Genomic DNA, 26,376 nt, shown 5'->3' with positions numbered 1-26,376 from the left:
TTGCACATTGTCTGTTTGGGTGTCAGACCTTGCAGGGAGTATTTAAATAAGTAGAATGGTAAGGGTTTTTTTTTCATTTTTCTTTTTTTCCTTTACCCTTTTTTTCTTTTTTTTTTTTTAAACAAAATAATTCTCTTGCTTTACCTCTGGCTACAAAGTTTACTTCTGAGAAAGAGGAGGCAATAAACCTCGCCAGCACTCTTGTCAAACCCTCCCCTGTGTTTCTAAACCCAAACGCTTGCCAGCCCTCAGCACCAGCAGAACGGGCAGTTCTGCAATGCCTCCCGTTTCTGTGGGTATCTGATGCATTTAAAGGAAAAGGAGTTTTGTGCTGCTGCTGCTTTTCAGGGTTAATCCTCTCCCTGCGCATCCGAGCTATAGATTGTCACCTTTATTATAGCTCCTGTTAGGCACGTGACCTGGATGCGTTTTTCCGAGCTGTGAAGCTGAATCTCTCCCCCAGTTTTTTCTTGCCTCTCGCGTTCCTATGGTAACGATGCACTCTGTGTCCTCACAGCGAGGCGCTCAAGCTGGCAGCAGCTCAGAAGTCCCAGCAGCTCGCGGCTTTGCAAGAGGAGAACCTGAAACTTGCCGAGGAGCTGGGCAGGAGCAGAGACGAAGTCACAAGTCATCAGAAGGTAGAGTGGCTGGGACGGTTCCTGATCCGCGGTGACATTCTGCGCGTGCCGTTTCCGCTGGTGCCCGGGTGACGCTGCGCTGCATGTTTGTGCTTGAAAGATGAGTTGTTCTGAGGATGTTTTAAAATAAATTTGGAAGCCACCTGCATTGGGAGGTTGGAACTGCAGGCTAACAGAAGGTTGTGTAACCCGTGAAGGATACTTAGGAGGCTTGGGAATAAGCGTAAATTAAATATGCTTTAGCCAAGTGTATTAACAGACACTTGCTATTTCTGTCAGGAGTAATTTTGTTATACAACTGTGTAAATCTCCATCTACCCAGTACTAAGGAAGAAATCTAGCTATTTAGTTCTCCTTATTCCTGCTCTCCCCACCAAAAATCCCCAGTATTTAAGATGTTTTTCAGGATACTATTTCAAACTGCTTGGTAGGACTCTGTCTCTAAATAGTGTTATGCACGTGTGTGCTCGCTTAAAGTTCATACTGTGCATGTACATGAACAGCACTGCAGCCAGGTAACGGGCGCTGGGGGAACGAGAATTGATGTAAGGCATTTTACTCTTGGCAGTTTATAGGAGAAAAAAAAACCTCAGTTTTTATACATATCTATTTTTTACTATCACATTTCAACATGTTGAAATCTTAAAGTATGGGCTTAGTTATACAGCTTATAACACTGGTACTTGCCAAAAGATAAATTAGATTTACAGCCGTTAAATATGGAGGGTTTATTTCTTGTGGAGCGGATCTGGCGACAGCCACACCATGAAGGCATCTTTGGAAGATCTCATCCAAAAGCAAGAACATGAAAGACCTGGGTTTATGTCTTGCCTTTCTGAGATGGCACTCGTGCAGAAGAGGGGGATGCCTGTGCCCAGCAACAGTGGAACAGATCTCATCCATCCTGCAACAAAGCCCCCTGTTTTTGAAGCCAAGCGGCTGACTTGGTTCCCCAGGAGTCCAGTTTTGAAATGCTGAGGATGAGTGACTACAGACCTGGCCAGTTTCTAAGCCCTTTTGGCTGCTGACAGGAGTAACGCATGAACTCCTTCATCCTGAAGAGCCTTTGGAGATGATTCGCAAGAGTCCCAGACGTGTGGGCTCAGCCACTGACTCATGCTGCATCTGAGGGGCGGTGTGGCAGGAGAGCGCTGTCATCCTCAGCAGCCAGCGGAGCTCTGCTCCCCCCTCCCACAGCTTTGCTTAAATTGTTTCAGAATCTTTGAGGCAACCTGTTATTTTCAGGAAGGGTTGTAACTTGGAAAGGATTTGGCATCATTGGTCAAATCTCCCTGCCTATTGTATGGAGCCAGAATTGACATACAGCAAGTCCCTGCGGGACGGGACCCTCCAGGCTTCCTGTGGTCTCTGTGGTCTCAGCCTGTGGTCACCTCCATCATTTCCAGGATGACCTGGAACGATCCCACTGTTCGTGTCCTGCCTGCTGCGGATCTGTCAGCAGGGATCCTTCCCTCCTGGCCAGGACAGAAAGCTCAGCCTGTGAAGTGCAGGGATTAGTCCCTCATCGTGCGAACTGAAATATTCTCAGTTTGCTTGCACCGTGGTGTTTTCTGCCCATGAGTAGATGGCTCTGAGATCAAAGATCTGGAAGATCGGCTAGAGCTTGGAGAAACATTCTGCTTGCCTTCTTCAGCCACTGGCGTTGCGTTGCGTCCTCTTCTGCGAGGAAGATGTAATCTTGGAAACATGGGAATACCTCTGACTCTGCCGGGGTCTCTTGATTAAATGGCAAGAAGACCAGGTGGTGTTGAGCATTCTCAGACAGCCCAGCCTCGGGCTGGCACAGCCCAGGGATCGCCACGGCCGCCTCTCTTTGCCGTCCCTTGGCTGGATGCACACCGTGATTAGGCACCAAGCTGCAGTGTGATTTGTGCTTCCTTGGCTCATAAATGGGGAATTAAAAGAGAAGTTACTATGAAGAATTGCTCAGTTAGATTTTGGAGAACAAGGTGGCAATGAAGAGGTTCAACACGGAGCAGGATTGCTCATGGAGCTGCGTTCCATGCAGCGGATACTGAAAAATGAGGGAGGAAAGCACAGAATGGAGCGGTGGTTCGGTCTGTGCGAGTTCCTGTGCATGTGCCTGTTGAAATACAACAGGAAAGGTAGCAAACATATGCTTCCAGTATTTCGAACAGTCACTATGGTAACGATATAAATTCTAGCAAGTGTGTTAGTCAATTGGGTTGGTGAATCTGTGGCTGCATGTGACACACTTTGCAAAATTAATGAATACTCTTTCATAAATGATTTATCCTGACATATAAAGGTTAAAGTGTCTTATACTAAAGATGCTGAGGGGTGCTTTTCTGTATTGATCCGTAAATAATTAGCTGTTTGTAATTAATTAAAGATTCCCAGTCAGATAGATACTGAGCTCAGGGAACTTTTCTGGCTTCAAATTATTTGTTGTGGCATTTCAGGAGCCTGAGACCTGCCCAGGCATTTTAACTTTGTTGGAAAACCTGTAGAAACATCAACCAGCTCAGCTGGTGCAGCTTTTATCAAAGGTACCCGAGACGTCTGCTCCAAGGCTGGGAGTGCGTGACTGCTGGAGAACGCTGGTGTGAGAAGCGCTGTCCTTTCTCCCCTCCAAGCTTGATCCGCAACTCGATGCAGCTGCAACAGGAGTTTAGAAGCTGCTCCGCTCCCCTGACATCTTGTCCTTTTTTTCTCTTTTAAATCCGTTTTTATCTTGGTCTGTATAAAAACCACTCACCTCTCCACAGCCAACCAGGACACTAAAAACGAGAGATGCAGGGTTTATGCTCATCTCTTTTTTCGTATCAGTGAAGTTGTCTGACTAAGCCCCAGCAAAATAATACCAATTAATTTTAAACCTGAAAGGCTTAACAGCACTGCAGTACGTGAAAGGAGAGGGTAAGTTGTCAGAAAATGCAGAGGAGGCAATTTATCTAGCCAAGAATTGAAGGCCAGCAGACAAGCTTCCATTTCATTGACACTTGCTTAACGCTTTGTATGCTTGGCTGTGCCAAACGATGTCTGCAAAGTGCTGAGAGTATTTAGTCAGTAAGACACTATTTGCTGTTGTTCCTGGGACTCCAGGGTTTCCATTATAACTGTATTTATTGCTGACTGTATGGCAGTTCTGTAAGGTGGTAATTACTGAGATAGTGAAGAATAATTAATTGGCCTGGAAAATACTTGATTTCTTAACTTTATCAGTTCCCCCAGTGTTTCTGTGGAGGGGCTTTACTGTTTCGTCGTACAAATTATGGCTGATTGTTTTGTTTTGCTTTTCCTAAACCTACTCTGTCTGTCAACTTGGACCCCAAGAGCCTGCAGCAACAATATTTTCAGCTGAAGTTCTTGCTGGTTGCTTACAGCTCGAGGTACAGGTTCAGGATGCTGTAACACACACCAGTCCAACAGCGCTAGGGATCAATAATTTATCTCTAAATAACGGTGCAGTAACAAACACAGATCAGCAGCACAGCTATCCAGGTCAGAACAACAGCAAATCCAATAATTCACCAATACTGGGCTAAACCCGACAGCCAGGCGCAGAAAGGCTCGCGGTTCTCTTTGGGGCGCATGGGACGCAGAAATACTGTGTACAGCAATCCCAGCCCCACACGTCACCTGTGCGCACACGGCGTGAAAATACCGTATAAAGCAGTAATAGCCCCTCACTGAGCAATATTCTTGGTCACTGACCAATTTGTGTTTGTGTGTGTGTGTTGTCCTACTAGAAAATCAATTATTTTGAGGATTTGTAGGCTTTGTAGCCTCTCCCATGTTTGTTTTATGATGATAATGATGCTCTGCTATATAATACTAAGGACACTAATCCGTAGTGTATTAACTGCAGTCTTTCTGTACTTGTGTTTTAGCTGGAAGAGGAGAGATCAGTACTCAATAACCAGTTACTAGAGATGAAAAAGAGGTAAGTTGTTTTTTCCGATGTGTTTAACTATAAAGTCCTACAGAAAACTTGAGAGAACATAATACAAAAACAGTACTAAGAAAACCATTTTCTATTCTATTGTAGCTAAAAGTCCAGAGGTTGTTACACAGATTGGTTTACAGATTATATCTTCCCCATTTTCTTTATTAAAACTGAGAAGGGAATGTCGTTGTATTAATGTAAGAACGTGTTAAGAAGTGGTATTTGCCATTTCCTCTTTAGTTCTGCACCTCTCGCATTGCAGTAGTTCTCGTGTTTGGTTTTAGTCTGCTCTGGAATATTGGAGTGTCCATCAGTCTGATAAGTGTGTGTGCATACGGATCTGACAGTAGTGGAAAAATACAGTGATGCTAAGGATTGTTATTCAAACAAACCACCCAACCTAGAAGAGCAGTTATTGAGCCTTGGACAGGTTGTTCTTAGTTTGGGGATATGGAGTTCGTGTGGCAGTTTATTCAGCACTGATTTTAAATACCAGGAGATTGGTCCTGGGTGACTGGGGCATCCATTTGGAAACTGCTGTTCAATAAATGGTCCCATGTTAGAAAATGTTCTGTTTCTGCAATAAATGTGTGGAAAGCAGTAGTTTTCCCACCTTCCTCCCACCCCCAGGAATTCTCTTCCTGTACTTTAGCAGCTCCCTCTATGAAATGGTCTGGCTGGGAGTAACCAGAGTGTGATATTTGTGGATCTAAGGGGGTTCTGTGTTACTTCAGCTCATGAGGTTCATTGTGGGTTGCAACTGTCTTACTGTCTTTGAGCTTGCGCTATTTATCGATACTCATTTCATTCCTCTCTCTTCCCTTTCCTGCCCTTGCTTCCTTTGCTATATCTGTGTGTCTTTAATGGTAAGACTCAAGAAAGTCTATCCACGTTACAATAAATAATTTTATTTTTTTTAAGTGAAGTCGTTGTACATATTTTGGCTGCCTTTGTCCCTTGGTGTCTTGCTTTTGTTTTATAAAATACTCAGCTATATATATATATGTATATATATAAATAGTCTATATTTTTTATCAAAACAGACAAGCCCCTCGGTGCAAATTTAGTTCTTCCTTTACAATATTTTGCATTTCTACGCCATGTTTCTAACGTGTGGTTCTTGTTATCTTGCGTTTTTAAAGCTTGCCCAGTAACACTTTAAGGTATTTGCTTCATTCTTAGAATTTCTTATTTTTGTAGTAAGGGAAGAATCTGGGTGATTTTTTTAATGTTAAAAGCAAACCAAAGCCTCTCTCTCCCGTGACATCCGCACGCTGCTCAGAACGTGGTTTAACCTCCTCAACAAAGTGACAATTTTAAATGGTGTGTGAAATGACAGGTGTTTTTATTGTTTTTATTTAGTCCCTGCTGGCAAGCAAATTATTTGGACTTGAATTGGCAGGGAAAACGTTTTAAGTGCACTGAACTGATTTCCTTTTTTTTTGTTTCCTGATAAAATAAATACTTTCCACAAGATTTTCTTGCACTCTACCACTTTGCAGTTACTTCACATTCCACACGTGCTCCTTACACTTCCAATCTGTCCTGTGAATCGTACAACACACGATACTGAAGCCGAGAGCATCAGTGGAGTGGGCTCTGAGCTGATGCTGCAAGTGAACTGTGACCCACACACAGGTGTAAATAACCAGTGACTTACACCTGCTCTTGTAGGTTTTCCAGTTTCAACATCTTCAGGGCCTCTGATCAGAGCTGTATGGCCTGGAGAGACTGCCCTGGAAAAGGAAAAAGCAATGTGACAGTGCAGGGACCTTTTTCCCCCTCTTGTTTTTTCTTCTCCTGTTTCTCCCCCCTTGTGTTATAGTATTCTAGACTCCTATACTGAATTTGTAAATCTATGTTTCTATGCTCACAAACTGCCTTTTACAACCACCTAAATGCCTGTCGTGGTTGAAACCAAGACAAATAATATTTGTACAAAGAGCATCTGTTTGATCTTGATCTCCGAGATGACGATCTGACCCAAAAGTGGAAACATGGGCTGAAACCAAGTCCTTGAGCACGAGATGAGTCCCCATGTTCCCGTGTGCCCTCCGGCAGCCGCGGGTGAAGCCCCAGGTACCGCTTGTGAGCAGCACCTGCAGCTGCGTTTTCCTGAAGCAAACACTGGAATTGCAGCTGGAGCGGGCAGCTCTGCACCGGCAGCAGTGGCCCCAGCGCCGCTGGTGCCTTCCCGCAGCACCACCTGCGCCTTGGATCCCGTTCAGCAAAGCGTTTGACCCCGCGGGTCAGGCTGGAGCGTGGGTAGCGCTGCCAAGGAGCAGAGATTGTGGTTGTGCTTCCGTGCTTTGCTGAGTCAGGGCTGGCGAGGAGATCTGTTAAAATCCGTCGCCCTTTGAGCTTTGCTACCAGGAGTATAACTTGTGTTTGAAGGCAAATCGTGCAGTCTGCAGTTTGTTGTGTTTCTGCTTATATTAATTCTCTCATTGTAAAAATACACCAAAACTAAAATTAACTTTTTGGTTCTTGTTTGGTAGCTGCATCAGCTTTTTAAACCCCAGATTCTCCACTTGCTGCTTCCATTCCCAAGTACAATCTGAACAATGAAAGAATTGCGTTGAGTGTGCTCTCATTGTTGAGTTTCTGATTTATCTTGTCGGTGAGATGTATTGTACTTCATGGCCTGGGTATCATGGCTCTCACTAACCGTACATACCATGGATATGAAAAGTTTTCCACTTAATAGCTGCCCCACACCTGCTGAGCATTGTCACACAGATGTGTTCTGCTCATGAGCCCTTGAACAGCCCTAGGAGTGGAGTGGAGTTTAGTTACTTAAATGAAGTCGTTATGTCATTTGGTGTCCTTGAAGCACTGCTTACTCCGTGCTTTTTGTGTAGTGGGTACAAGCTCAGGTCACCCAGTTTGTCTTCAGCCCTCTCAGCCTGTGAGGAGTGACAGTGGGACCATGATCATCTAAACTGAGATGCATGGAATTGTATAGAAAACTGGCCACACTGCAGAAGCTCTGAGGGTTGGCACCCGGGCGCTGGGCACCACCTGGTGCTCTGAGAATCAGTTTCTCTGCCAGATAAGTAGAGGTAGATTTTTATTTTAACAAACAAAAACCTCTCAGCTTGTGAGGAATTTCTGTAGCAACGGTCTTCACGTCACAGGACAGTCACCCATCCATGTGGACTGTGTGACCGGTCAGCGCCAGTGTGAGGATGTCACTGTCAGGACAGGGTTTGCAGGCAGAGGTCACGGCTCTTACCAGATCAGCTGGAACACTTGGGAAAACTGAACATACGTACACAGAGAGGGGTTGTGCCCACCCTGGAGGATTTATTTTTAACCTTTCTTTCCTGAAGTAAAACAAACCCCACATGGTTTTGTGCTGAAACAGTATTTTTAAAGACCCAGAAACTCTAAAAGTACGTGTTTCGGGAAATAACGATGTCACTGGAATTAGTGAGGACCAGCTGATATTTCCAGCATCATCCATGCTTTGCATGACAATTTGTATAATGAGCTTTGCATGTGTGTTTTGTTGCTTGTTATTAATTTTCAAGAAGTAACAAAACTCTGAAGTTAGGTTTTGTGGAACATTGTGCAACCTGTTTGTTTATCCTGTATCTCCCCAGTCTATTAACTTGCTTCTTTAAATTGAAATGGATACGATGCTATGCAGATTCTGGCATGTACTACCTAGGTAAAGTTTTTGCTTTGTTTCCACAGTTGTAACATCTGAAATGTTTATACATTTGTAAAATCTTAGTCAAGTACACAATTGAAATTTGCTTTTTAAGAACCACTTCTTACAGTAGTCTAATACTTGAAATTAAGTTAAAGTTCTTTAGGTGACTACAATAATCTGTGCTTTAGATGATTTCTGGTTCTATTTGGTTTTCTTTTAGAGAATCAGCATTAAAAAAAGAAATTGATGAAGAGAGAGCATCGTTACAACAGTCCATCAGCGTTACTAGTGCCTTGATCACACAGAAAGATGAGGAGCTGGAAAAACTCCGAAATGAGGTAAATCGCGAACAGTGGGATGCTTCTTAATTTTGGATTAAGTTACAGCTAGAAACATATGGCTTTGTGTGCTTGCTGCTGAAGAGCGGGCTGATTATTTTTCTTTATTAATTTAGCATAGTTGAACCTTAGAATTAAATCCTTAGATATCTGTGCCAACTCTGGTGACCTCTGGCACGTGGTTTTGGTGGCTCTTCAGCCCTCACTAGTAAGGATGTTGCCATGGTGCTCTGACTTGGTTCTGGAAGATCTCAGGATTCGTAAATAATTCTTACAGATCACGGTGCTCCGCGGAGAAAACGCTTCTGCAAAAACCTTGCAGTCGGTGGTTAAGTCACTGGAGTCCGACAAACTGAAACTTGAGGAAAAGGTGAAGAACTTGGAGCAAAAACTCAAGGAAAACAACGAACAGCCTTTACCTGTAACCGGCTCCGCAGGTAACGGGGCGAGCGTCCGCCCTGGCTCTGTGCCTCTGCTTGTAGCTCACACATTTCTGCAACTGTTAACCAGGCAGTGAAAGGGAGGTTTAACTGGCTGACTGTCCTGAGCCGTGTGTCCTGTTATAGGACACGTACGGGACTCGAGGGAAAGAGCTCTGAGCGGCTGCGCGCCCTCAAAGCTCCCAGCACTGCCGCTCACCCCGATCACACCGGGGCAGAGGGGAACTTGGCTCGAAACATGCACAAAAGCCACAACACTTGATCTGTTCATGGTGCAGCTTCTGTGCAAGAGCCTCTCTGACTGATTTTGGTTTTGCTTGTCGTAGCTGCGGAGTAACGTGTAGGAATGGTAACAAAACCACCCCTGAGCACAGGACTGGGAATCTCCCACATTTTGGTACTCAGGCTTAACCTTAAGCTGAGCTGCTTATGCTTCGTACCACTCTAGGCTATCACTGCAAGAGAGGAGTGTTCCCTTGCGGATTTATGAACTTCAGCTGTCACCTATATGTGCATTTTTTTGTATTTTGCTAAGTTATGTGCAATATTGAATATGCTTCTGTAATGCACTGGTCAAAAATTCCCCCAAAAAAGTCACCCTTATTGAAGATTATATTGAGTTATTAGAAAGGAGTGAGAATAAGACATTTTGCAGGCTAGAGATTACTACATTATTTCAGTCTCTAAACCATTGTATGTTTCATAATTTAGATTACTGGATACTTAGGTTTTTTGTTTTTTCTTTAAAGGTGACTTTGCTGGTAACCAACTTCAAGATGAAATTGCAAAAGAGAAGCAGGTATTTGATCTGAAACATCAGCATGTTAAACCAGCCGCGTGTCTATGGGCAGAGGGAAATACTTTTCCAAAACTGGTTCCTATCAGATTCTGTAGCTCGGGGTTACAATGGGCAGATCTATCTTCTAACCTTCTGCTTCCGAAGGGAAATATTAATGACGGGAAATATTAAGAATGAAGTGATAGTGGAGAGATAGTTGAGGTTATTGGAATGTGAGGAAGCAAAAGCAGGAAAAGGTGGGTGACGCGTTGTGGCTGCTGGGGAGGAACAGCCCGCGGAGTCACCTGCTCATCTGTCCAAAGGCTTCTCGGATGTGATGGAGGAAGAAGGTGGGTTCACCTGCATCTCCCATCCTGGAGAAACGGGCTGATGAGCCCACAGGTCACTGCTGAGCTGCTGCGGTTGGAAATGTTGGTCTTTGTTTCTGAACTGCAGAACTTCATTCAGAATGGGGGTTGGCAGCTGTGGGGCGAGGAAGTTATTCAGCATGTGCTCAGTAACGGATTTAGGAAAAATGTGCAATTATGAAAGAATACAATGATGATAACAACGTGCAACATGGCAGCCTGTGACAACAAATGCCTGGGAAACACGGTTAGAATAGAAGCACTTTCTGCTTGTTGTAGAAGTCCGCGTCAGATCATTGATCTCAGTCATGTCGATTAAAAAATGTCCTTCCTAGTCTGTACACAGATCAGAAACAGTGTAACCAACACACACAAACCACCAATCTTTTTCTGTTTTTCTGTCTCCTTGATCTCACCTGCTGATGGCAACACTTCCTTCCAATCAGCACGAGGTTTGTTCCACTTCTTGGCTTCCTTCATTTTATCCGCGGGGTCAATTTGCCGAGCGTTACCCGAGAACACTGAGCAGCGCTGGCTGCTCTGCGCTCGGGGTGCACTGGGAGGTGCCGTGTGGGTGTCTGAGCGTCCTCAGAGCGGCGGGGCCAGAGGACACAGACGCTGCTCTGAGCAGAATTTCTCAACTACGTTTATGTTTAAAATGTAACATGAGGAAAAGAATTTGATGGATCAGTGGTGGGTTGAAACACACCGGTGTCTGAGGGGCCTTTGGGACATCCCTGTCCCTTGTGCTCTGTCACACAGTGATCTGGTGGTGAGAACTAACGCAGATCTGCATGTGTCATTTGGAGGGTTTTGCCTTTGCTCGCGTTCTCTGGGGCGCAGTCCCCAACCTGCTGACTGTCCTTGTCCTCAACCCTCACAGATCGACTTCCTGAACTCAGTGATAGTAGATCTGCAGAGGAGAAACGAAGAATTGAACTCGAAGATACAAAGAATGTGTGAAGCCGCGCTCAACGGCAATGAAGAGGAGATCAATAACTATGACAGGTACGAACCCCAGAGGAAACCCTGTCGTGTGCTCTGGGAACGCGCCGGGTTCTGTCGGCTGTGCGAGGCACCAGCCCGAGCTCGGCTGTTGGGAAGGAGAAACGGAGACCTCTCTTGAATTTAGGAGGATTGAACCCGGCCTTCTTTTGAAGTCTGGTGTACCTGGGGGTGCAGAACACTCCTCTGTAGTTATCGATGGCAAACACTGACGTGGCTGAATATATTTATTGTCAGTCTTGGTTAATCTTGGCCCTTTCCAAAGGCAGTAGAGGCGTCTTTGCTCTCATAGGCATTGAGGAGATCCAGTCTGGAGAAATCCAGCTAAACCTATTTGATATATTGTGACTTTGGATCTCTTCTACCAGGAGAAACGAGAAACTAGTTTACATGTTTCTTTTTAAAATAATATCTGTATTTGCACAAATACTTACACAAACAGAGCAGTTTCTTTAGTAAATATAGTGTAAGGGTACTGCAAGGTGGTCGAGGTGTCAGAAGAGCTTCAGAAGGGTTTTGTTTGGTGGTTTTGTTTTGGTTTGTTGGTTGGTTGGTTGGTTTGGGTTTTTTGTGTTTGTTTGGGGTTTTTTGGGGTTGGTTGGTATTGGTTTGTTTTGGTTTTTTGGTTGATTTTTTTTGTTTCATTTTCTCTTTTGTTTTTGTTTTGGAGGGGTTCGGTTTGTTTGTTTGTGGTGAGTTGGTTTAGGTCTTGGCTTTTTTTGTTGATTGCTGTGGTGCTTCCATAGTCTCAATAATTACGAGGCAGGTTATGATGCAGGGTGGGGGGGTCGGGCCTTTCTCCTCCTGACCACACTGGTGCTGCTGTTGCAGTGAGGAGGAAAGCCTGTCCAAGAAGAAACCTCGTCTGTTCTGCGACATCTGCGGCTGCTTCGACCTCCACGACACGGAGGACTGTCCCACGCAGGCGCAGATGCTGGAGGAGCCGCCGCACTCCGCTCACCACGGCAGCCGGCGCGAGGAGCGGCCCTACTGCGACACCTGCGAGATGTTCGGGCACTGGACGGCCGACTGCAACGACGACGAGACCTTCTGATGGCGCTGCGGCCAGGAGGAGAGACTGTCTGCGCACCCCATCGGACCACTTGTGCCACCAGCATTTGTACGTGCTGAATGTCAGGAAAAGGGACGGCGTTTCTTGAGCCCCTCACTCCCCTTCCCCTGCCCATCCACACCAGAATCAGTAAATTGAGAAGTATTTTGCTCCTCCGCTAATAAATACCCGATCCCCCTTTATTAAACTTAAATATAAATAAATGATTTAACAAATGACTTTATGCTGTTTCTTCCCAGGTTCTGGGTTTGTCCCCACTCTTATCAAGAAATGCCCCCATGCTGTTGCATCTGTTGATGGGAAAACATGTATAGGAACGAAGCACTATAGTTATATTAAAGCTTATTTAAATACCTTAAAATTATGCTGTTAATTTTCGTATTTGCACTAAACCATTTGAAGGCTGAATTTGTACATTTAGATTTTTAAGCTTTTTTTGACACTGGACTGGGTTGAGGAATGTTTCATCTTTATTTCCGTTTGCTCACGTGAGTTGTGGTGTCGCTGAGCGTGGGCGCGCTGCGGGTCGCGGTTTGACATGAGACACGAACGCGGAGCAGGTAAGAGCTGTGGGGTGCTCGGACCCGTGTGCTGCACCTGCCGCACTTTGTGGGACAGCCTTTATTTCTGCATTCTTTCAGCTTCTATATAGCGTGTGTGTGGTGTGCGTGTGTATATATGCATATATATATTAAAGTTATATTTTGGGAAAAAAATTTGTGTGTTTGCCTTTGTATTTTTCGGTTCTGTTAGGGAGGTAACGGGCTCAGTGTGGGGGCAACCACTGTCAGTAAATACAGTGGGGTGGTTTTACTGGCGCTTCACGGGAGCGGGAGGCTTTCGGTGACAACAAACCGGTACAAACCTGGGAATTCGGTGCAGAATTAAAGGGGTTTTGGTGCGAAAGGGGTTTAGTGCGGGTGTGGCGCCGCCAGGGGGCGCTGTGGCGCCGAGCTGCCGCGGTGGCCCCGCCCCGCGCGTCACGCGGCGGCGGTCAGGTGACCCGGCGCTGTCACGTGAGCGGGCGCCCCGCCATGGCCGCGCACCTGAGCTCGGGGCGGGTGAACCTGACGCTGCTGCGGGAGGCCGGGCGGCGCGAGCTGCGCGAGTTCCTGGACAAGTGCGCGGGCTCCAAGGTGAGCGGGACGGGGGGACGCGGGGCCTGGCGGGGCCCGCCTGACCCCTCTGTCCCTTCCCGCAGGCCATCGTGTGGGACGAGTACCTGACCGGGCCCTTCGGGCTGATCGCGCAGTATTCGCTCCTGAAGGTAACGGCGGGGCCGGGGGCGGCGGTCGCTGGCGGCCGGGGCTGTCACCGCGGCTCCCCGCCGCTAAGCAGCGCCTCTGCCTGCACGCAGGAGCATGAGGTGGAAAAGATGTTCACGCTCAAGCCGGGCCGCCTGCCCCAGGCGGACGTCAAGAACGTCATCTTCTTCGTGAGGCCCAAGCTGGAGCTGATGGACATCATCACTGACAACGTGCTCAGGTGCGGTGGGTCGAGTTTGGTTCAGATCACGAGCTTGAGGTGCTGGAGCGAGTGGAGAGAAGGGAACGGAGCTGGGGAAGGGGCTGGAGCACAAGTGTGATGGGAGCGGCTGAGGGAGCTGGGGGTTTCAGCTGGAGAACAGGAGCTGAGGGGAGACCTTCTGATCTCTGAACTGCCTGAAAGGAGCTTGGAGCCAGGGGGGTCGGGCTCTGCTCCCCAGGAACAAGCACCAGAACCAAAGGAAACGGCCTCAAGTTGCGCCAGGGGAGGTTGAGGTTGCATCTGGGGAACAATTTCTTCCCCAAAGGGCAGTCGGGCATTGGAACAGGCTGCCCAGGGCAGTGCTGGAGTCACCATCCCTGGAGGGTTGGACAGACAGAGATGAGGTTCTCAGGACATGGAGTAGTGCCGGGGGTGGGTTAATGGTTGGGCCCCACGATCTTGAGGGTCTTTTCCAACCAAAATCATTTTATGATTCTATGAACTACGTGCAGACACCAAAACTGCAGCACAGTCACTTCTGGGCATTCCTGTTTCCTCTGAATTCTGCGCTCCAGCCCATGGTCTGTGCTGGTTACCTGTGCAGCACAGTTACCCTTTGCTGTGCTCCTCCTGTGACTCTTGTAGGGAAGACAGAGGCCGCTCTCCCCAGAGGGATTTCCACATCCTCTTCGTGCCGCGCCGCAGCCTGCTGTGCGAGCAGTGGCTGAAGGAGCAGGGCGTGCTGGGCTCCTTCATCCACCGGGAGCAGTACAGCCTGGACCTGATACCCTTCGATGGAGACTTGCTCTCCATGGAGTCCGAGAGCGCGTTCAAGGTAAGTTGAGCCTGAAATTTTCTGTTTTGACTACACGCTACACCAAGCTGCATCCCAGTTCCTCCAGATTGAACTGCTGGTGTTGTCACACATTGAGCATTTATGAGGCCTAAAACGCTTAGTTGTTCCAAAGAGCCAGCACAGTTTGTGTGAATACACAGCCGAAGAGCCGCATATAATGGTTAAAACTGTGCAGTAAGCTGCACTGAGAATTAGCTGCCCCATACCAGCTGCGTATCCTGTTTTCTCAGAACGATGCATCTGGGGACAGAAAGGTTTAAGAGTTCTTTGGCCATCTCTGCCTTATTAAACGGATCCCAGAGGATGCATCAGGACTTGCAGCTGCTTGTCAGCAGCTGTGATGAGGTGGTGTGCTCTCAGAGTGGCCTAATTAAAGGGAGAGGCTCTTTGCACTCACTTTCTGTCTCTCTTACTACTCTCCATCAAACGGGGAGTGTGGGATTCGGAAATATTGGTCTCTGGTTTGATCAAACAATTTGATGTGACATCACAGAAAAGGTGCCTATATGCCAATGGCCATAATTTTTGCCCAGCCTGCATCTCCTCTGAACTGTTCACATGGACCACATTCTGCTGTGGAAGCAGCTTTGACACCTTCCATGGGGAATCCTTCTTGTTGTTTAGGAATGTTACCTGGAGAGCGACCAGACAAGTCTGTACCACGCGGCAAAGGGGCTGATGACGCTGCAAGCTCTCTATGGAACCATCCCACAGATTTTTGGGAAGGGCGAGTGTGCCCGGGTAAGGCAAATACTGCTACTTAAATGCTGCACCTTGTTCTTTGGAACTGCATTAAAGTGTGTTTGGTTGTGGCCTCTCTGGGATTTTGAATCCAGCCACGGACCCATCTTTGTCATATTGGTATTTTGGGATCACAGCCATTAGGTTCTTTGTCATGTCTGGCCAAAAGATCAGTTTTTGCTGTTCCGTAAGTCTTCCTGTCAGGAGGATTTATCTGATTTCATATGTTTTGTTCACGTGTACACTGCCTTCATGTTTTCAGCAGTTCTTTCTGTGAAATTTTAACAGTTGCTCTGTTGGTATCAGAATGTCTGCATAAAGCAGGAAACGTGTAAAATACTGCTTGTGCCTTTGCTTTTTCATCTCTCCCTATAACTCACCCTTTTTTCCTCTCTCTGATCAATACCGTATGATCAGTAACTTTTGTAATGAATGAGTGGCTTGAGATGAGCCCAGATCTTGAGCCATAGTCGCTGTCTTGCTAAGTGCAGAGACAGACAGGGACTGTCAGCGGGTTTGTACCTCGTGCCATTCTCTTCCTTTACACAGGGCTGTGCCCCACACTTGCATGAGCATGTGCTTGTGTGGCCTACAAATCGGATCCCTCTATTGTGACCTGCACCATAACCACCCCAACACAATTTATTTTCAGCACGTGGCTAATATGATGATCAGGATGAAGCGTGAGTTCCCTGGAAGCCAGAACTCAATATTTCCCGTCTTTGATACCCTGTTGTTGCTGGACCGCAACGTCGATCTGCTGACGCCATTAGCTACGCAGCTGACGTACGAAGGGCTGATAGACGAAATCTACGGAATTCAGAACAGTGAGTACAGCCGGGGAATGGGGAGGTCTCTGGTGTGCTTGAGCAGGTCGTGCTGTGTCATGTTTCACTAAGTGACAGTGACATGGGAGCAGCTCACCTGAACTTGGTGCAGGGATGGTTCTGTCCCAAGCTAGAGCCCGTCAAGATCAGTTCTGCCTCTTTTTTCCTAGGAAGAGGAGCTGAGGACAGTGCATGGTAGCAGGGTAGCTAGCACTTGGGTTCTGATAATGTATGTATGTATAGGTATTAGGGTCCCTGGGTGAGTACAGGGAGACTCTCCTTAATTAACACATGGACTGAGTCATCTGGGTGTTCAATTAGCTTTGCTACTCAGAACTGTTTCCAGCTCCACAGCCTGCTTATCTTAACTTCTGGTGCTGAACTTTCAGTCTCTATAAGGGTTATTTCTCTGCATTTGGCAGCTTATGTGAAACTCCCTCCTGAGAAGTTTGCCCCGAAGAAGCAGGGCGAGGGTGGGAAAGATCTCCCCACGGAACCCAAGAAGCTCCAGCTGAACTCTGCTGAAGAGCTGTATGCGGAAATCCGAGACAAGAACTTCAATGCTGTGGGGTCTGTGCTGAGCAAGAAAGCCAAGATCATCTCAGCAGCCTTTGAGGTGAGGCCTGTACCCAGCTGTGCATCCCCAGGGCATTCTCGTCCTCAGATAAGTCTGCAGAACAGTCAGGTGCTGCTTCCCTCTGCAAGAGGCCAAAGGTGAATTTTAGCAAACTGATCAATTCCACTTTGTTGCTGTTACCTGTTAACAGAAAGGTCTTTTCCCCTTTGTATTTACTGAAGATGCAGAGAAAAGGCTTTAAGAAATAAAACTCCAGAATGTACTTCCATAGAGTTTATGGCTGGCATAAAACCAGATAAGAATAGGAAGAAGACAGTTGTCTTACAGGAGGTTTGACCTGTAAATTCATGTTCATGTGTCACCTTAGACAAAGCTGGAGAGTGCTGTGAGGTGTGTTTGCAGTTTTGTTTGAAAACATCCTGCTGGTGATTCATAAGAACCTGAGATCCCACATCTCTGCTTTCAGACTTCATGGTGATTCTCAAGAGAACTTGTTACACTGTTTGATGGTATTTCCTTATTTTTGTCTTTGCCTCTTCACTTCTGCCACATATAAGGTGAGGTAGCGGTACCTTAACTGAAATACTGTGTGTTCAGCCTCAGCTCTCAGTAAATGTCTGTTACTGCAATATTAGTGCTGACGGTGCTAAAGATGGATTATTCATACTAGTTGTTAATTAAAAAAAAAAAAATTAAGAAATTGTCTGGGGTAATAGGTGATAATGAAACAGCAGCAGAGGACTTCTTAAGTTGCAGGCTTCATCATTATCGCTCTCCTGCCTGCACTTGCCCATTTAAGTCCTTCACATATGAGTCAAATTACTATGATTTTTATCCCAAGTAGCCCAAAGGAAATACAGACCTCTGGACTGCTCTGAGAGCTGAAGTCTGCGTTGTGCTTCGTCACATCCTTGCCCTAAACCTGGGGCACTGTTACCACCAGGTACGGTGACTGGCAGGCTTCTGTTTGCGAGGGACACAGACACTGCCAGCCCAGTTCCTCAGCACCTTTCACTACTGCTTTGAGGGGAAACATCCCCCATCTCTGACCACGTGTGTCCAGAGCTCCCTGTTTGCTGGCAGCTAGCAAAGAAATTCATTGTTGCATGAAAAAGGTAGTTTTGCTGGTAGGGAAACTGATGAGCAGATAGTGATGGCTGAAGTCAGACAAAGGTGGAGAATGGTGATTTGCAATACTGGTTTAATGGGAAAAAAGCAGTCTAATGATCATGTTGTATTATGTCCTGCCTCTTCTAATGGTAAAAGTGCTGTTACAGGTAATGCTGTGACTTTAGTCTAAGCATTTGAAGTATTTTCTCTAAAGGTTGCATATCTCTAACAGTTGCAGTGAGTACAGTGAAGTTTTTTTTCATGATAAAATGATCGAGTTGATGTGTGGCCAATTAATGTGAACAAGCCCTAACCTGAGCAATGGATTTATTTAGGAAAGACATCACGCAAAAACCGTCGGAGAGATTAAGCAGTTTGTGTCACAGTTGCCACACATGCAGGCGGCAAGAAGTTCTCTAGCGAACCACACCTCCATTGCAGAACTCATCAAAGACATCACCAGTGAGTATATGTTGAGCAGTCTATCAGAGTAATTTAAATATAGCAAGACGACTTGATGGACGTTATTCAGCTTGGCAAAAATTTGCTTTACTCCATCCAGTGCATCTGCTGAAATGTTAAATGTAGAAAATAAGCTATTGGTTGCTACTCTATTGATTTGCATTCTTCTCTCACAGCATCTGAAGATTTCTTTGATAATTTAACAGTGGAACAAGAGTTCATGTCTGGAATAGACACAGACAAGGTAATGACAACTAGTGACTCTTGTGTCCTCAAAAATAGCCAACAATGTATTTCTCTGTTTTTTTTTTTCCATTTGGGGTTTTTGAAAGAGGAAATCTGATCTAGATGATGTCTGTCTCCATCCATTGTCGAGGTTGTGAGCTCTGACATGTCTTTGTGCACATTTGCAGGTTTTTTTCCTATTGTTGCCTGTAACACAGGTGTACGCAGCTGGGGCACTTCAAGCCCTGAGGGATCAGCGAAAGATCCAGGACTGTTAGTCAGAGCTTTTTCAATGCACCAGACACAGTCTAGCTAATTGAGTGTGGAATCGACATGCTTTAGAAAAGATACTGGGGGAACCAGTGCTGGATCGCTATTTTATGGACAAGCTTGAGCTGCCTGGAGAGCAGCTGCACCCTCTTTCTTGCTGTTTTGGACACATTAGGCAAAACTAGATCTTTCTTTCAAGGTCTTCTAAGTACTTTAACAGATCTTTAAATATCAGCTTATGTTGTTTGTTGTTGTTTTTTTTAAATAGGTTAATAATTATATTGAAGACTGCATAGCTCAAAAACATCCATTAATCAAGATCTTACGCCTTGTTTGTTTGCAATCTGTATGCAATAGTGGACTGAAACAGAAGGTTCTGGACCATTACAAAAGAGAGATTCTCCAGGTTGGGCTCTGACTTTTGAATTGATAAGATTTCTGAAAAAATTCAAACTCTGTAAATGGGATACAATCTACAGAGATCTTAACAAAAAAAAACCTTTTTAAAATTAATATCTTTGTTGTTTTGGTTTGGTTTTTTTAACACGCTGGTCACAGATTATTGACATGGTATATTAAAGGTGAATTCTTCATATTTCAGACTTACGGCTATGAACATATATTGACCTTAAACAACTTAGAAAAGGCTGGACTCCTGAAACCTCAGACAAGTGGTAGGAATAACTACCCAACAATCAGGAAAACCCTGCGCTTGTGGATGGATGATGTTAATGAACAGGTAAACAGGCACCTCAGCAGTGAATGTTGCATCTAACAATACCGAATTATGTGCAGCAGGAAAACCTTCATCTTTATTTTTTTATTTTATTTCATTATTTAATTTTATTTCCTTTCATTTCACTTCATTTCCATGATAGCGCTCGCCTGTTGCTCACACTTCTCTCTCTCTTGCAGAACCCCAATGACATCTCCTACGTGTACAGTGGCTACGCTCCACTGAGCGTTCGCCTGGCGCAGCTGCTGGCTCGGCCAGGCTGGCGGAGCATAGAAGAGGTGTTAAAGATGCTGCCGGGTCCCCATTTTGAGGAGAGGCAGCAGTTACCTACTGGCCTTCAGAAAAAGCGTAAGTTTTGCTTTGTTTTCCTGTTTTTAAAGGGAGATGCATCTCTGTTAGGCTCATTTTGAGTTTAACTAATAGTTGATAGATAGGAGACATAAAAATAAGACAACCTGTTTATTTCTTTGAATACGCAGGTCAACATGGTGAGAACCGAGTCACTCTGGTGTTCTTCCTGGGAGGGGTGACTTATGCAGAAATAGCTGCGCTGAGGTTTCTGTCCCAAATGGAAGATGGAGGCACTGAGTACGTCATTGCCACGACAAAACTGATCAATGGAACAAGTTGGATCAAATCCTTGATGGAAAAACTGGAGCCTGCCCCTTTCTAGGGTCTGTGGCAAGAGACAGTGAAAGTGCAAGGCCGTGTGTGACACAGACATGTCAGCTTCTGGTCTTCTGGCACAGCTGCTCAAACGTCGGAGAAACATGACAGGGCGAGAAGCTCTCCTGAGACCAGCTCATGATGCAGTTACCCTCATCCCTCTGTGCACTTGTATTCTTTGTGCTCTGTGTGTGGAACTGCCTCATAGACGAGCAGTGCAGAAAGGCACTAACAATAAAATTAAAAATGGGAGAAAGAGAGATCCCTGCTCGTGGTCTGAACTGGCAAATAAGCGCTGGGGGTGTGGGGATTTGTGCTGGTCCTTCTATTTGGCAAATTGTGTTGTTTTTTTTTAATTTCAGTTTAGTTTTAGTGAGGGATGGGATTACTTCTTTTTACTTCTAGCCCCAGGATGCGGAGGATGCAGGATGTCTTCTGTTCCTGGTTTCATACCGATATTCACAGTCTGTGTTTCTCTGGTGTCTGATACTCAGCTGTGTCTCTGCTGTACACAGGGTTCAGTTTTCTGTTATTTTTCTGATGGAAGCCAAGGAACTTGTGTTTCGTGCAGCTTCAGCACCTTAATGTCAACAGGCAGCAGCAAGGGCCAGGCCACAAAAGCTGAATTTTCTCACATCCTTGGAAGCTGTTTGTATGACAGAAAGGCAACTGCTGTAAACAGTGCTGTCCTGCAGGATTTAGCCAAGGCATTCTATCGGGTTTCCTGCAGCAACAGCTAAACCGTGAACTGTCCGCATGCACATCAACAGCGCTGGCTGAATACAACCAACTGTACCCAAATTATGAGGGAGATTATTAAGCCCTTTATTTCACTCGCCCTCTCAAGGGCTCAGTGGGAGGTCAGTTGTTTGTGCTGGGTGCACCCACCTGACTCTGAAAGCTACTGCAGAGTATGAAGCGCATCAGTGTGCCAAGAGCTTATGTTTGGAGACACAGACACTCCCCGCATGGGACTCGAGCCAGAAATAGCTACGTCAGTGACCCAGTAAACAGCAGGTTTAAAACAGACACCTTTTGTCACCCCCCCCCCGCCCTGTTCAGTTTATAAATTGTGATACTTGCTGCTACAAGCTGTTGTAGAGCTCAAAATTATAAAATGGAATTTTCCATGGGGTTGGTGGTTGGGCCCTTGGTGCAGACTCGGCCTTGCGAATTGCCGAGGCTGGGAAGGCAGCAGGGCAGCTGCCAGAGCCGCTGTGCTGTGCTCAGCCCTCTCCTCACTGCCACTGTACTCACTTCAACAGCTACCACCATGACTCCATTTCACACTGCATTTCACTCCTGAATACTTAAAAACAACAAAAAGAACCAACCACCCAACACCGCCCCCCCAAAACAAACAAACAAAAAAAACCACACGAAAAACCCTACCACACACCCCACACCATAAATCACTACTTCGGCAAACATTTTTGCTCTTAGTTAGTTATCCTGCGTAATGCATAATATGTCCCCCCCAAAAAATGCTTAATCTTTCCAAGTTGTTACAGTTACGACTGTAAGACTGAGCTCTGCCAAACCAGTTCCTTCACAGAGCCCCTCTAACTCCAGTTGGTTTATTAGAATAAAATACAATGAAAATGTATTTTATTCTTTTTTGTTTGAACGTGCTCACTTTCTCTCTCTCTGGAATGAATAAATAAAATAATTAATTAATTAAACTATGCACCGTGGTAGCTGCGTCCTCCTCTCTCTGTCCCAGGATAACTGAATTACTTAAGTCAAAACATTTTTCTAACATCCAGATTTTTTTTTCTTTAAGCTTATATACTAATTACATTCTGCTCTGCCATTTAATATACTACAGCAGAAATATTTATAGATTTTTTTTGAGTTTTAAATAAAAAAAACCCAACATTTTAAATCATTGAGACTTTAGTTCAGGTGAGTAGGCAACTTGCAGAAGTGTCTTACAAAACAAAGCGTGCTGCCACTTTGACAAAGATGCAAGGAGCAAATGTGGATTGCCTTGCTCTGCATTATTTCCACAGTTCCATTGTAAATTACATAATTTCACAGTATTTAAAAAGAAAACTGAAGTAGCAGCTTTGGGTCAGAAATGTTACTGTGCAGAGAAAAACAAGAAACAATATGTGATTCAGTGCGATTGTTACAGAATGTCCTTAGCTTGGCCCTAAGAGTCTTTGTACTGTCAACATTTCCAGATTATTTTTTTTCCCAAAACTTTAAAAACTGAACTAGTTGCAAGGAAATTAATAGCACTGATCAGACTAGCTTGTGAGCTAAGCTCATGACATGTAAAAGCAACACAAGTAAATAAAGGAAACCACACAAAGCACGAATTCAACAGCTTGCTTAGCTTTTCACTTGGACCAGCAAATGTGTTTGTTAGTAACACTAAGGCCCAAACTTATTTCAAAAATAGCTTATGTCAGACACTGGGTAAACTCTGATTTATCAACAACACTGCTGTGTATTTTTTTGCAGCCTGAACCACCACCACCACCAAGCAGGAGCCTTGTGGACCCTCAAACCAGACAAAGTCTCTTCCTGGAACTATTCAACAACAACAACAACATAAAATAAAACCCATCCTGACGTTGATCAATTCTCTAGAGGAGCAATTACTACTTAACAGGCTTCCTGAGCAGCTTGATTATGTTCTGCTTCTGTCTCAGGCCTTGCTGACCACGCGGGTAATAATTTGATAACAAGAGAGCCTAATTAAATTAAGGGACCATTTTCTACATCATAATATCTTTGTAGGTAAGAGATTTGATTTGCAGTACATATGCTTCTTTTTCTCTGCTCTCTGCATTTGTCTGGTTTACAAGCAAAAAAAGAAAACATTACCCAACCTCCAGCCCAAAAGACTTGCACTTCTTATATACAGATATCAGAAAGCAGTTTTGCTAAAAATAAACATATAGCTTGCCCTCCTCCTCCCCTCTTGCTGCAAAGGAGTTGTAGCCCTGGCTCTCTAAAAGGCAGGGGTGACTTTTTGGTGGTGCAAGGGTGAAGCCAGAGCAGTGACCCAGTGACAGGGCAGCTGAGGCTGTTTTCAGCGCTCACTCACTTCTGATAAAAGACCCTGACTCAGTCCACACTTCCATCATGTGCCGTGCTGATGTGGGGTGATCCCCAGCTGTGTGGGAGCATCCTCCTCCTCAAGCGACCCGCAGCAGCACCGGGCTCTCAGAGAATGGAGCAAGAGACACAACAGCCTTCCATCGAACGGCAGAATGAAAAGTATAATATGATACAATGCTTTGTTAGAGGAAAACCCCACACACATTTAAACAAATGCAGGTTTTTTGACCTGGTAGCACAAAGCCATGGCACTTAAATTCACCAGATACTGTTGACAGAAGCACCGTGGGGAAGGGGAGCTGTTTGGCGTGCTCTGCTGTGCTGCACAAAGGCGCTATGTCATATCAGAACTGTCCTGACCACACCTAGTGCATTAGCCCTCCCGTGGGCTGCAAACACAACCTCATCACTCCCCGCTCCCGGCCGAGCGGAGCAGAAGGGGATTGATCTACAGCACAAACCGACCAGAAGCCAGAAATTCACGGGAACAAAACTAGAGAGGAATAGGAACTTCACAAATTAGAGCCCATCATCTGCCTGGGTAAGTTTATTTCTTTATCAACACCTTTTTAAATAATCAGAAATCACATAAAGCCTATAAATAGAAAACTTCAATGCTTTGAACAACCGGGAAACCATGGTTGCTTTTAGAATGCAATAGCTCTTACAATGTACACATGTGCCTGAGCTTAGAATGAAATGACTGAACTCTTCAACAACACCAACAAGTGAACTCTTTATCACAACAACTCTTTAAAAAAATATTCTAAGTGGCAGGATGGGAATTCAGTTTACTGGGGCTGACTTCAGACTGTTTAGAAAATAAATAATCCTTTTAGACTAGCTTTATGTTAAATCTAGTTTCATGTGCTTGACCAAGAGTGTGTATATTTTTGACCATGCACAGTTATAATCAAAATTAAAAGAACGTGTAAATTGGAGAGATGGTAGATTTTTTTAGATGCGCCTTCATGGCTTTTAAGTCTCAGGAACCAACAGCTTATGTGAGAGTTCACATTTTATATTAAACTAACAAATGAGCAATCACTTCTAAAGCGACGTGTGTGACTTTAAAATACAGCATCTTATCCCGTGGCTCCCATTTAAAGGTTATTTTTAATGTGAAATATAAATATAAATATTTGCCTGTGCAAACTTGTACTTGAGCCTCAGTTATCGTCATTCTTAAACAAAACGCACAGTTTGTGCCAGTATCTCCATTAGAAGCAATTATATCATTAAATATTAATGGTGGCTTCCTTGGAGGAATTGACCACTTTGATCAGAACACAGTTGGTAATGCACCATCAGCCACGGCTCTGACCGGGAAGCTCTGGATGTGCAGCCGCTAACATGGGGGGGTAGATACGAGGAGCCAGACGGACTCTGGAAGGGTCTCTGGTCCCTACCGACACGGCAGCATCCACTGCCTGGCTGTCTATATTTTACTTTGCTTAGTTACCAGCCCTGATTTGGAGACTTTGATCAGATCCCAAACTCTATTTCAACACTGCACAACTCAGCAACCCTGTACAGGACTCTGAGCAAGCACATGCAAGTCCAACCTGACACTAACAATCTTCTCAGAAGGACAGGAGGACATCAACCCTCCTGAACACAACCATTTATCCCCACAGCGGAGCCATTCCCTCAGCTCTGCAGTCTCCTTGCTCAGACTCATCCTGTCCCTTTGCTTGCAGGAACACAGCGGCAGCCAGCCCCACAGACCCCCTACCTGCTACAGAGCCGGGCAGAGCCATGCCCGATTCCTTCACCATCCACTTCCTCAAGGTGCTCAAGGAGCTCCTGGCCTTCGTGCTGTTCAGTTACACTGTGCTGGTCGGGGCGCTGCTTCTCGCCGGCTGGACAACGTACTTCTTGGTGCTTAAATGACAGCTCCTATCCTGCTCCCGCAGCCACGGGCTGGCCAGAGCCACAGGCTCCTCCGTGCAGCTCATCCTGCACGTCTGCTCAGCACACAGGACCGCAGTCCCTCCCTCCCGCGCCAGCTCTGCAAGCATTTTGTTCCGTTACTGCCTAATCACAATCTTATTTTCTTATGTAAAAAGAATAAAGATTAAAAAAAAGTGCCTACATGCATGTACTTTACTGATCTTTGTGGTTCTTGCAGATTCTTTGTGTCTTATAAACATTTGCCCGTGTTCCCCAAAATATTTAAAAGCCTCCCAGTATTTTTCTCCTGAGATTCCCACCGGAATTTCCCTTCCAAAAGCACAGGGATGGGATGTAACACAGCTGAAACGCGACCAACGTCTCAAGTAAACAAGTCCTGCCTTGTCTGACTTTGCCTCATTAAGGGTGTGAAGGCAGAAATGCAGAAATTACTTGTAATTTTTTTTTAAATAAGTCCTGGAAAAAGACATTTCAAATTAGCACAAGGTTTCCTTCTCCCTACAGTTTTATGAAGCACGCTCCATGGGGTGGGGGCACCAACACCACTTTATCTACAGGCCTATTATTTAACACTCTCACGTGCATGACACTTTACAATGAACACTAAAAACATGGAGCTTTCTGCAAGCTGTGCCTGCAATCCAGCCCTGCCTCACTGCAACTGTGCTGAGTAATCTGAGTCTCACAGAGAACAGATGGGAATTTCTGGTGTAGGCAGAACCAACAGATTCAACCAATCAAGGCCTTTCATGTAAAACTATAGAGGAAACCTTTGCTGGAGAAGCTGTGGAAGGAGTCAAAAGCTAAACAGCACCATATACTCTTGAAACACACTGCTGAATTAAAGGGAGGAGGTGGGGAGTAGGAGCTGTGGCGGTCAGCGCAATTGCAGCCCACACTCGTGAGCTGACAGGCAGCTGAGGGCTGTTCCCTGCCGAGCCGCCCCGGCCCCTCAGCCGCCTCTGGGCACAGAGGAACCGGCCGAGCGCGGCCTGAGCTCAAAGCTCCCAACGCCGTTTCCGCTCGAAGACCCGTGACAGCGTGTCCCGAGACGGGAGCCATTACCTGCAGGGCAGAGCAGCCCGGAGCAGCGCGGAGGAGCCCGGAGCCCCGTGCGGCAGCAGCCGGTCCCCGCGGGGCCGGAGGAGCCGCCTCACGCACGAGCCGCCCTCACAGCGACGCGCGCGCCGCTCCCGCCTTCGACCAACGGCCGCCCGCGCGACCC

General features: G+C 45.8%; 3 protein-coding genes and 1 long non-coding RNA gene across 18 annotated transcripts in view; 3 read left to right on the top strand and 1 right to left on the bottom strand.

The window, feature by feature from the left end:
• Positions 1-12,944, top strand: part of CLIP1 (CAP-Gly domain containing linker protein 1) — a 63,110-nt gene extending 50,166 nt beyond the window's left edge. For 14 of the 15 annotated variants that reach the window (XM_065851249.2, XM_071816025.1, XM_071816030.1 and 11 more), the window contains 7 exons: positions 518-638; positions 4,514-4,566; positions 8,448-8,565; positions 8,843-9,002; positions 9,755-9,804; positions 11,035-11,159; positions 11,988-12,944. In XM_065851249.2, the coding sequence (XP_065707321.2) occupies positions 518-638; positions 4,514-4,566; positions 8,448-8,565; positions 8,843-9,002; positions 9,755-9,804; positions 11,035-11,159; positions 11,988-12,210 (850 nt within the window). In that variant the 3' untranslated portion in view covers positions 12,211-12,944. Of the gene's footprint in view, positions 1-517; positions 639-4,513; positions 4,567-5,711; positions 8,395-8,447; positions 8,566-8,842; positions 9,003-9,754; positions 9,805-11,034; positions 11,160-11,987 lie in introns of those variants that run through there. The other variant, XM_065851246.2, reaches the window with a different exon arrangement.
• Positions 12,945-13,222: 278 nt separating this feature from the next.
• VPS33A (VPS33A core subunit of CORVET and HOPS complexes) lies at positions 13,223-20,425 on the top strand. Its single transcript, XM_065851545.2, has 13 exons — positions 13,223-13,364; positions 13,430-13,495; positions 13,586-13,713; positions 14,341-14,530; positions 15,176-15,292; positions 15,945-16,119; positions 16,542-16,735; positions 18,142-18,268; positions 18,445-18,512; positions 19,032-19,169; positions 19,365-19,502; positions 19,679-19,847; positions 19,979-20,425. The coding sequence occupies exons 1-13, from the start codon at positions 13,263-13,265 to the stop codon at positions 20,170-20,172; spliced, it is 1,806 nt and encodes a 601-aa protein (XP_065707617.1). The 5' UTR covers positions 13,223-13,262; the 3' UTR covers positions 20,173-20,425.
• On the bottom strand, positions 19,575-26,347 carry LOC139829277 (uncharacterized). Its single transcript, XR_011741697.1, has 2 exons — positions 26,217-26,347; positions 19,575-20,811 (listed from the first exon to the last, which is right to left on the bottom strand). It is a non-coding gene; the product is annotated as an uncharacterized lncRNA (long non-coding RNA).
• On the top strand, positions 23,589-25,333 carry LOC136109351 (uncharacterized). Its single transcript, XM_065851943.2, has 2 exons — positions 23,589-23,778; positions 24,938-25,333. Exon 2 carries the CDS (start codon positions 24,996-24,998, stop codon positions 25,128-25,130), a length of 135 nt encoding a protein of 44 aa, XP_065708015.1. The 5' UTR covers positions 23,589-23,778; positions 24,938-24,995; the 3' UTR covers positions 25,131-25,333.
• Positions 26,348-26,376: the final 29 nt, after the last annotated feature.

Source organism: Patagioenas fasciata, chromosome 17 (genome assembly GCF_037038585.1).
Source record: "Patagioenas fasciata isolate bPatFas1 chromosome 17, bPatFas1.hap1, whole genome shotgun sequence".
NCBI lineage: Eukaryota > Metazoa > Chordata > Aves > Columbiformes > Columbidae > Patagioenas > Patagioenas fasciata.
This window is presented reverse-complemented; position numbering and strand designations above follow the sequence as displayed.

Bases quoted from the DNA above. Each gene is read 5' to 3' on its own strand.
- LOC136109351 (XM_065851943.2), top strand. From the start codon at position 24,996: ATGCCCGATTCCTTCACCATCCACTTCCTCAAGGTGCTCAAGGAGCTC.
- VPS33A (XM_065851545.2), top strand. From the start codon at position 13,263: ATGGCCGCGCACCTGAGCTCGGGGCGGGTGAACCTGACGCTGCTGCGG. The intron at 13,496-13,585 runs GTAACGGCGGGG...GCCTGCACGCAG, and splicing joins CGCAGTATTCGCTCCTGAAG to GAGCATGAGGTGGAAAAGAT. The intron at 18,513-19,031 runs GTAATGACAACT...TTTTTTAAATAG, and splicing joins CTGGAATAGACACAGACAAG to GTTAATAATTATATTGAAGA.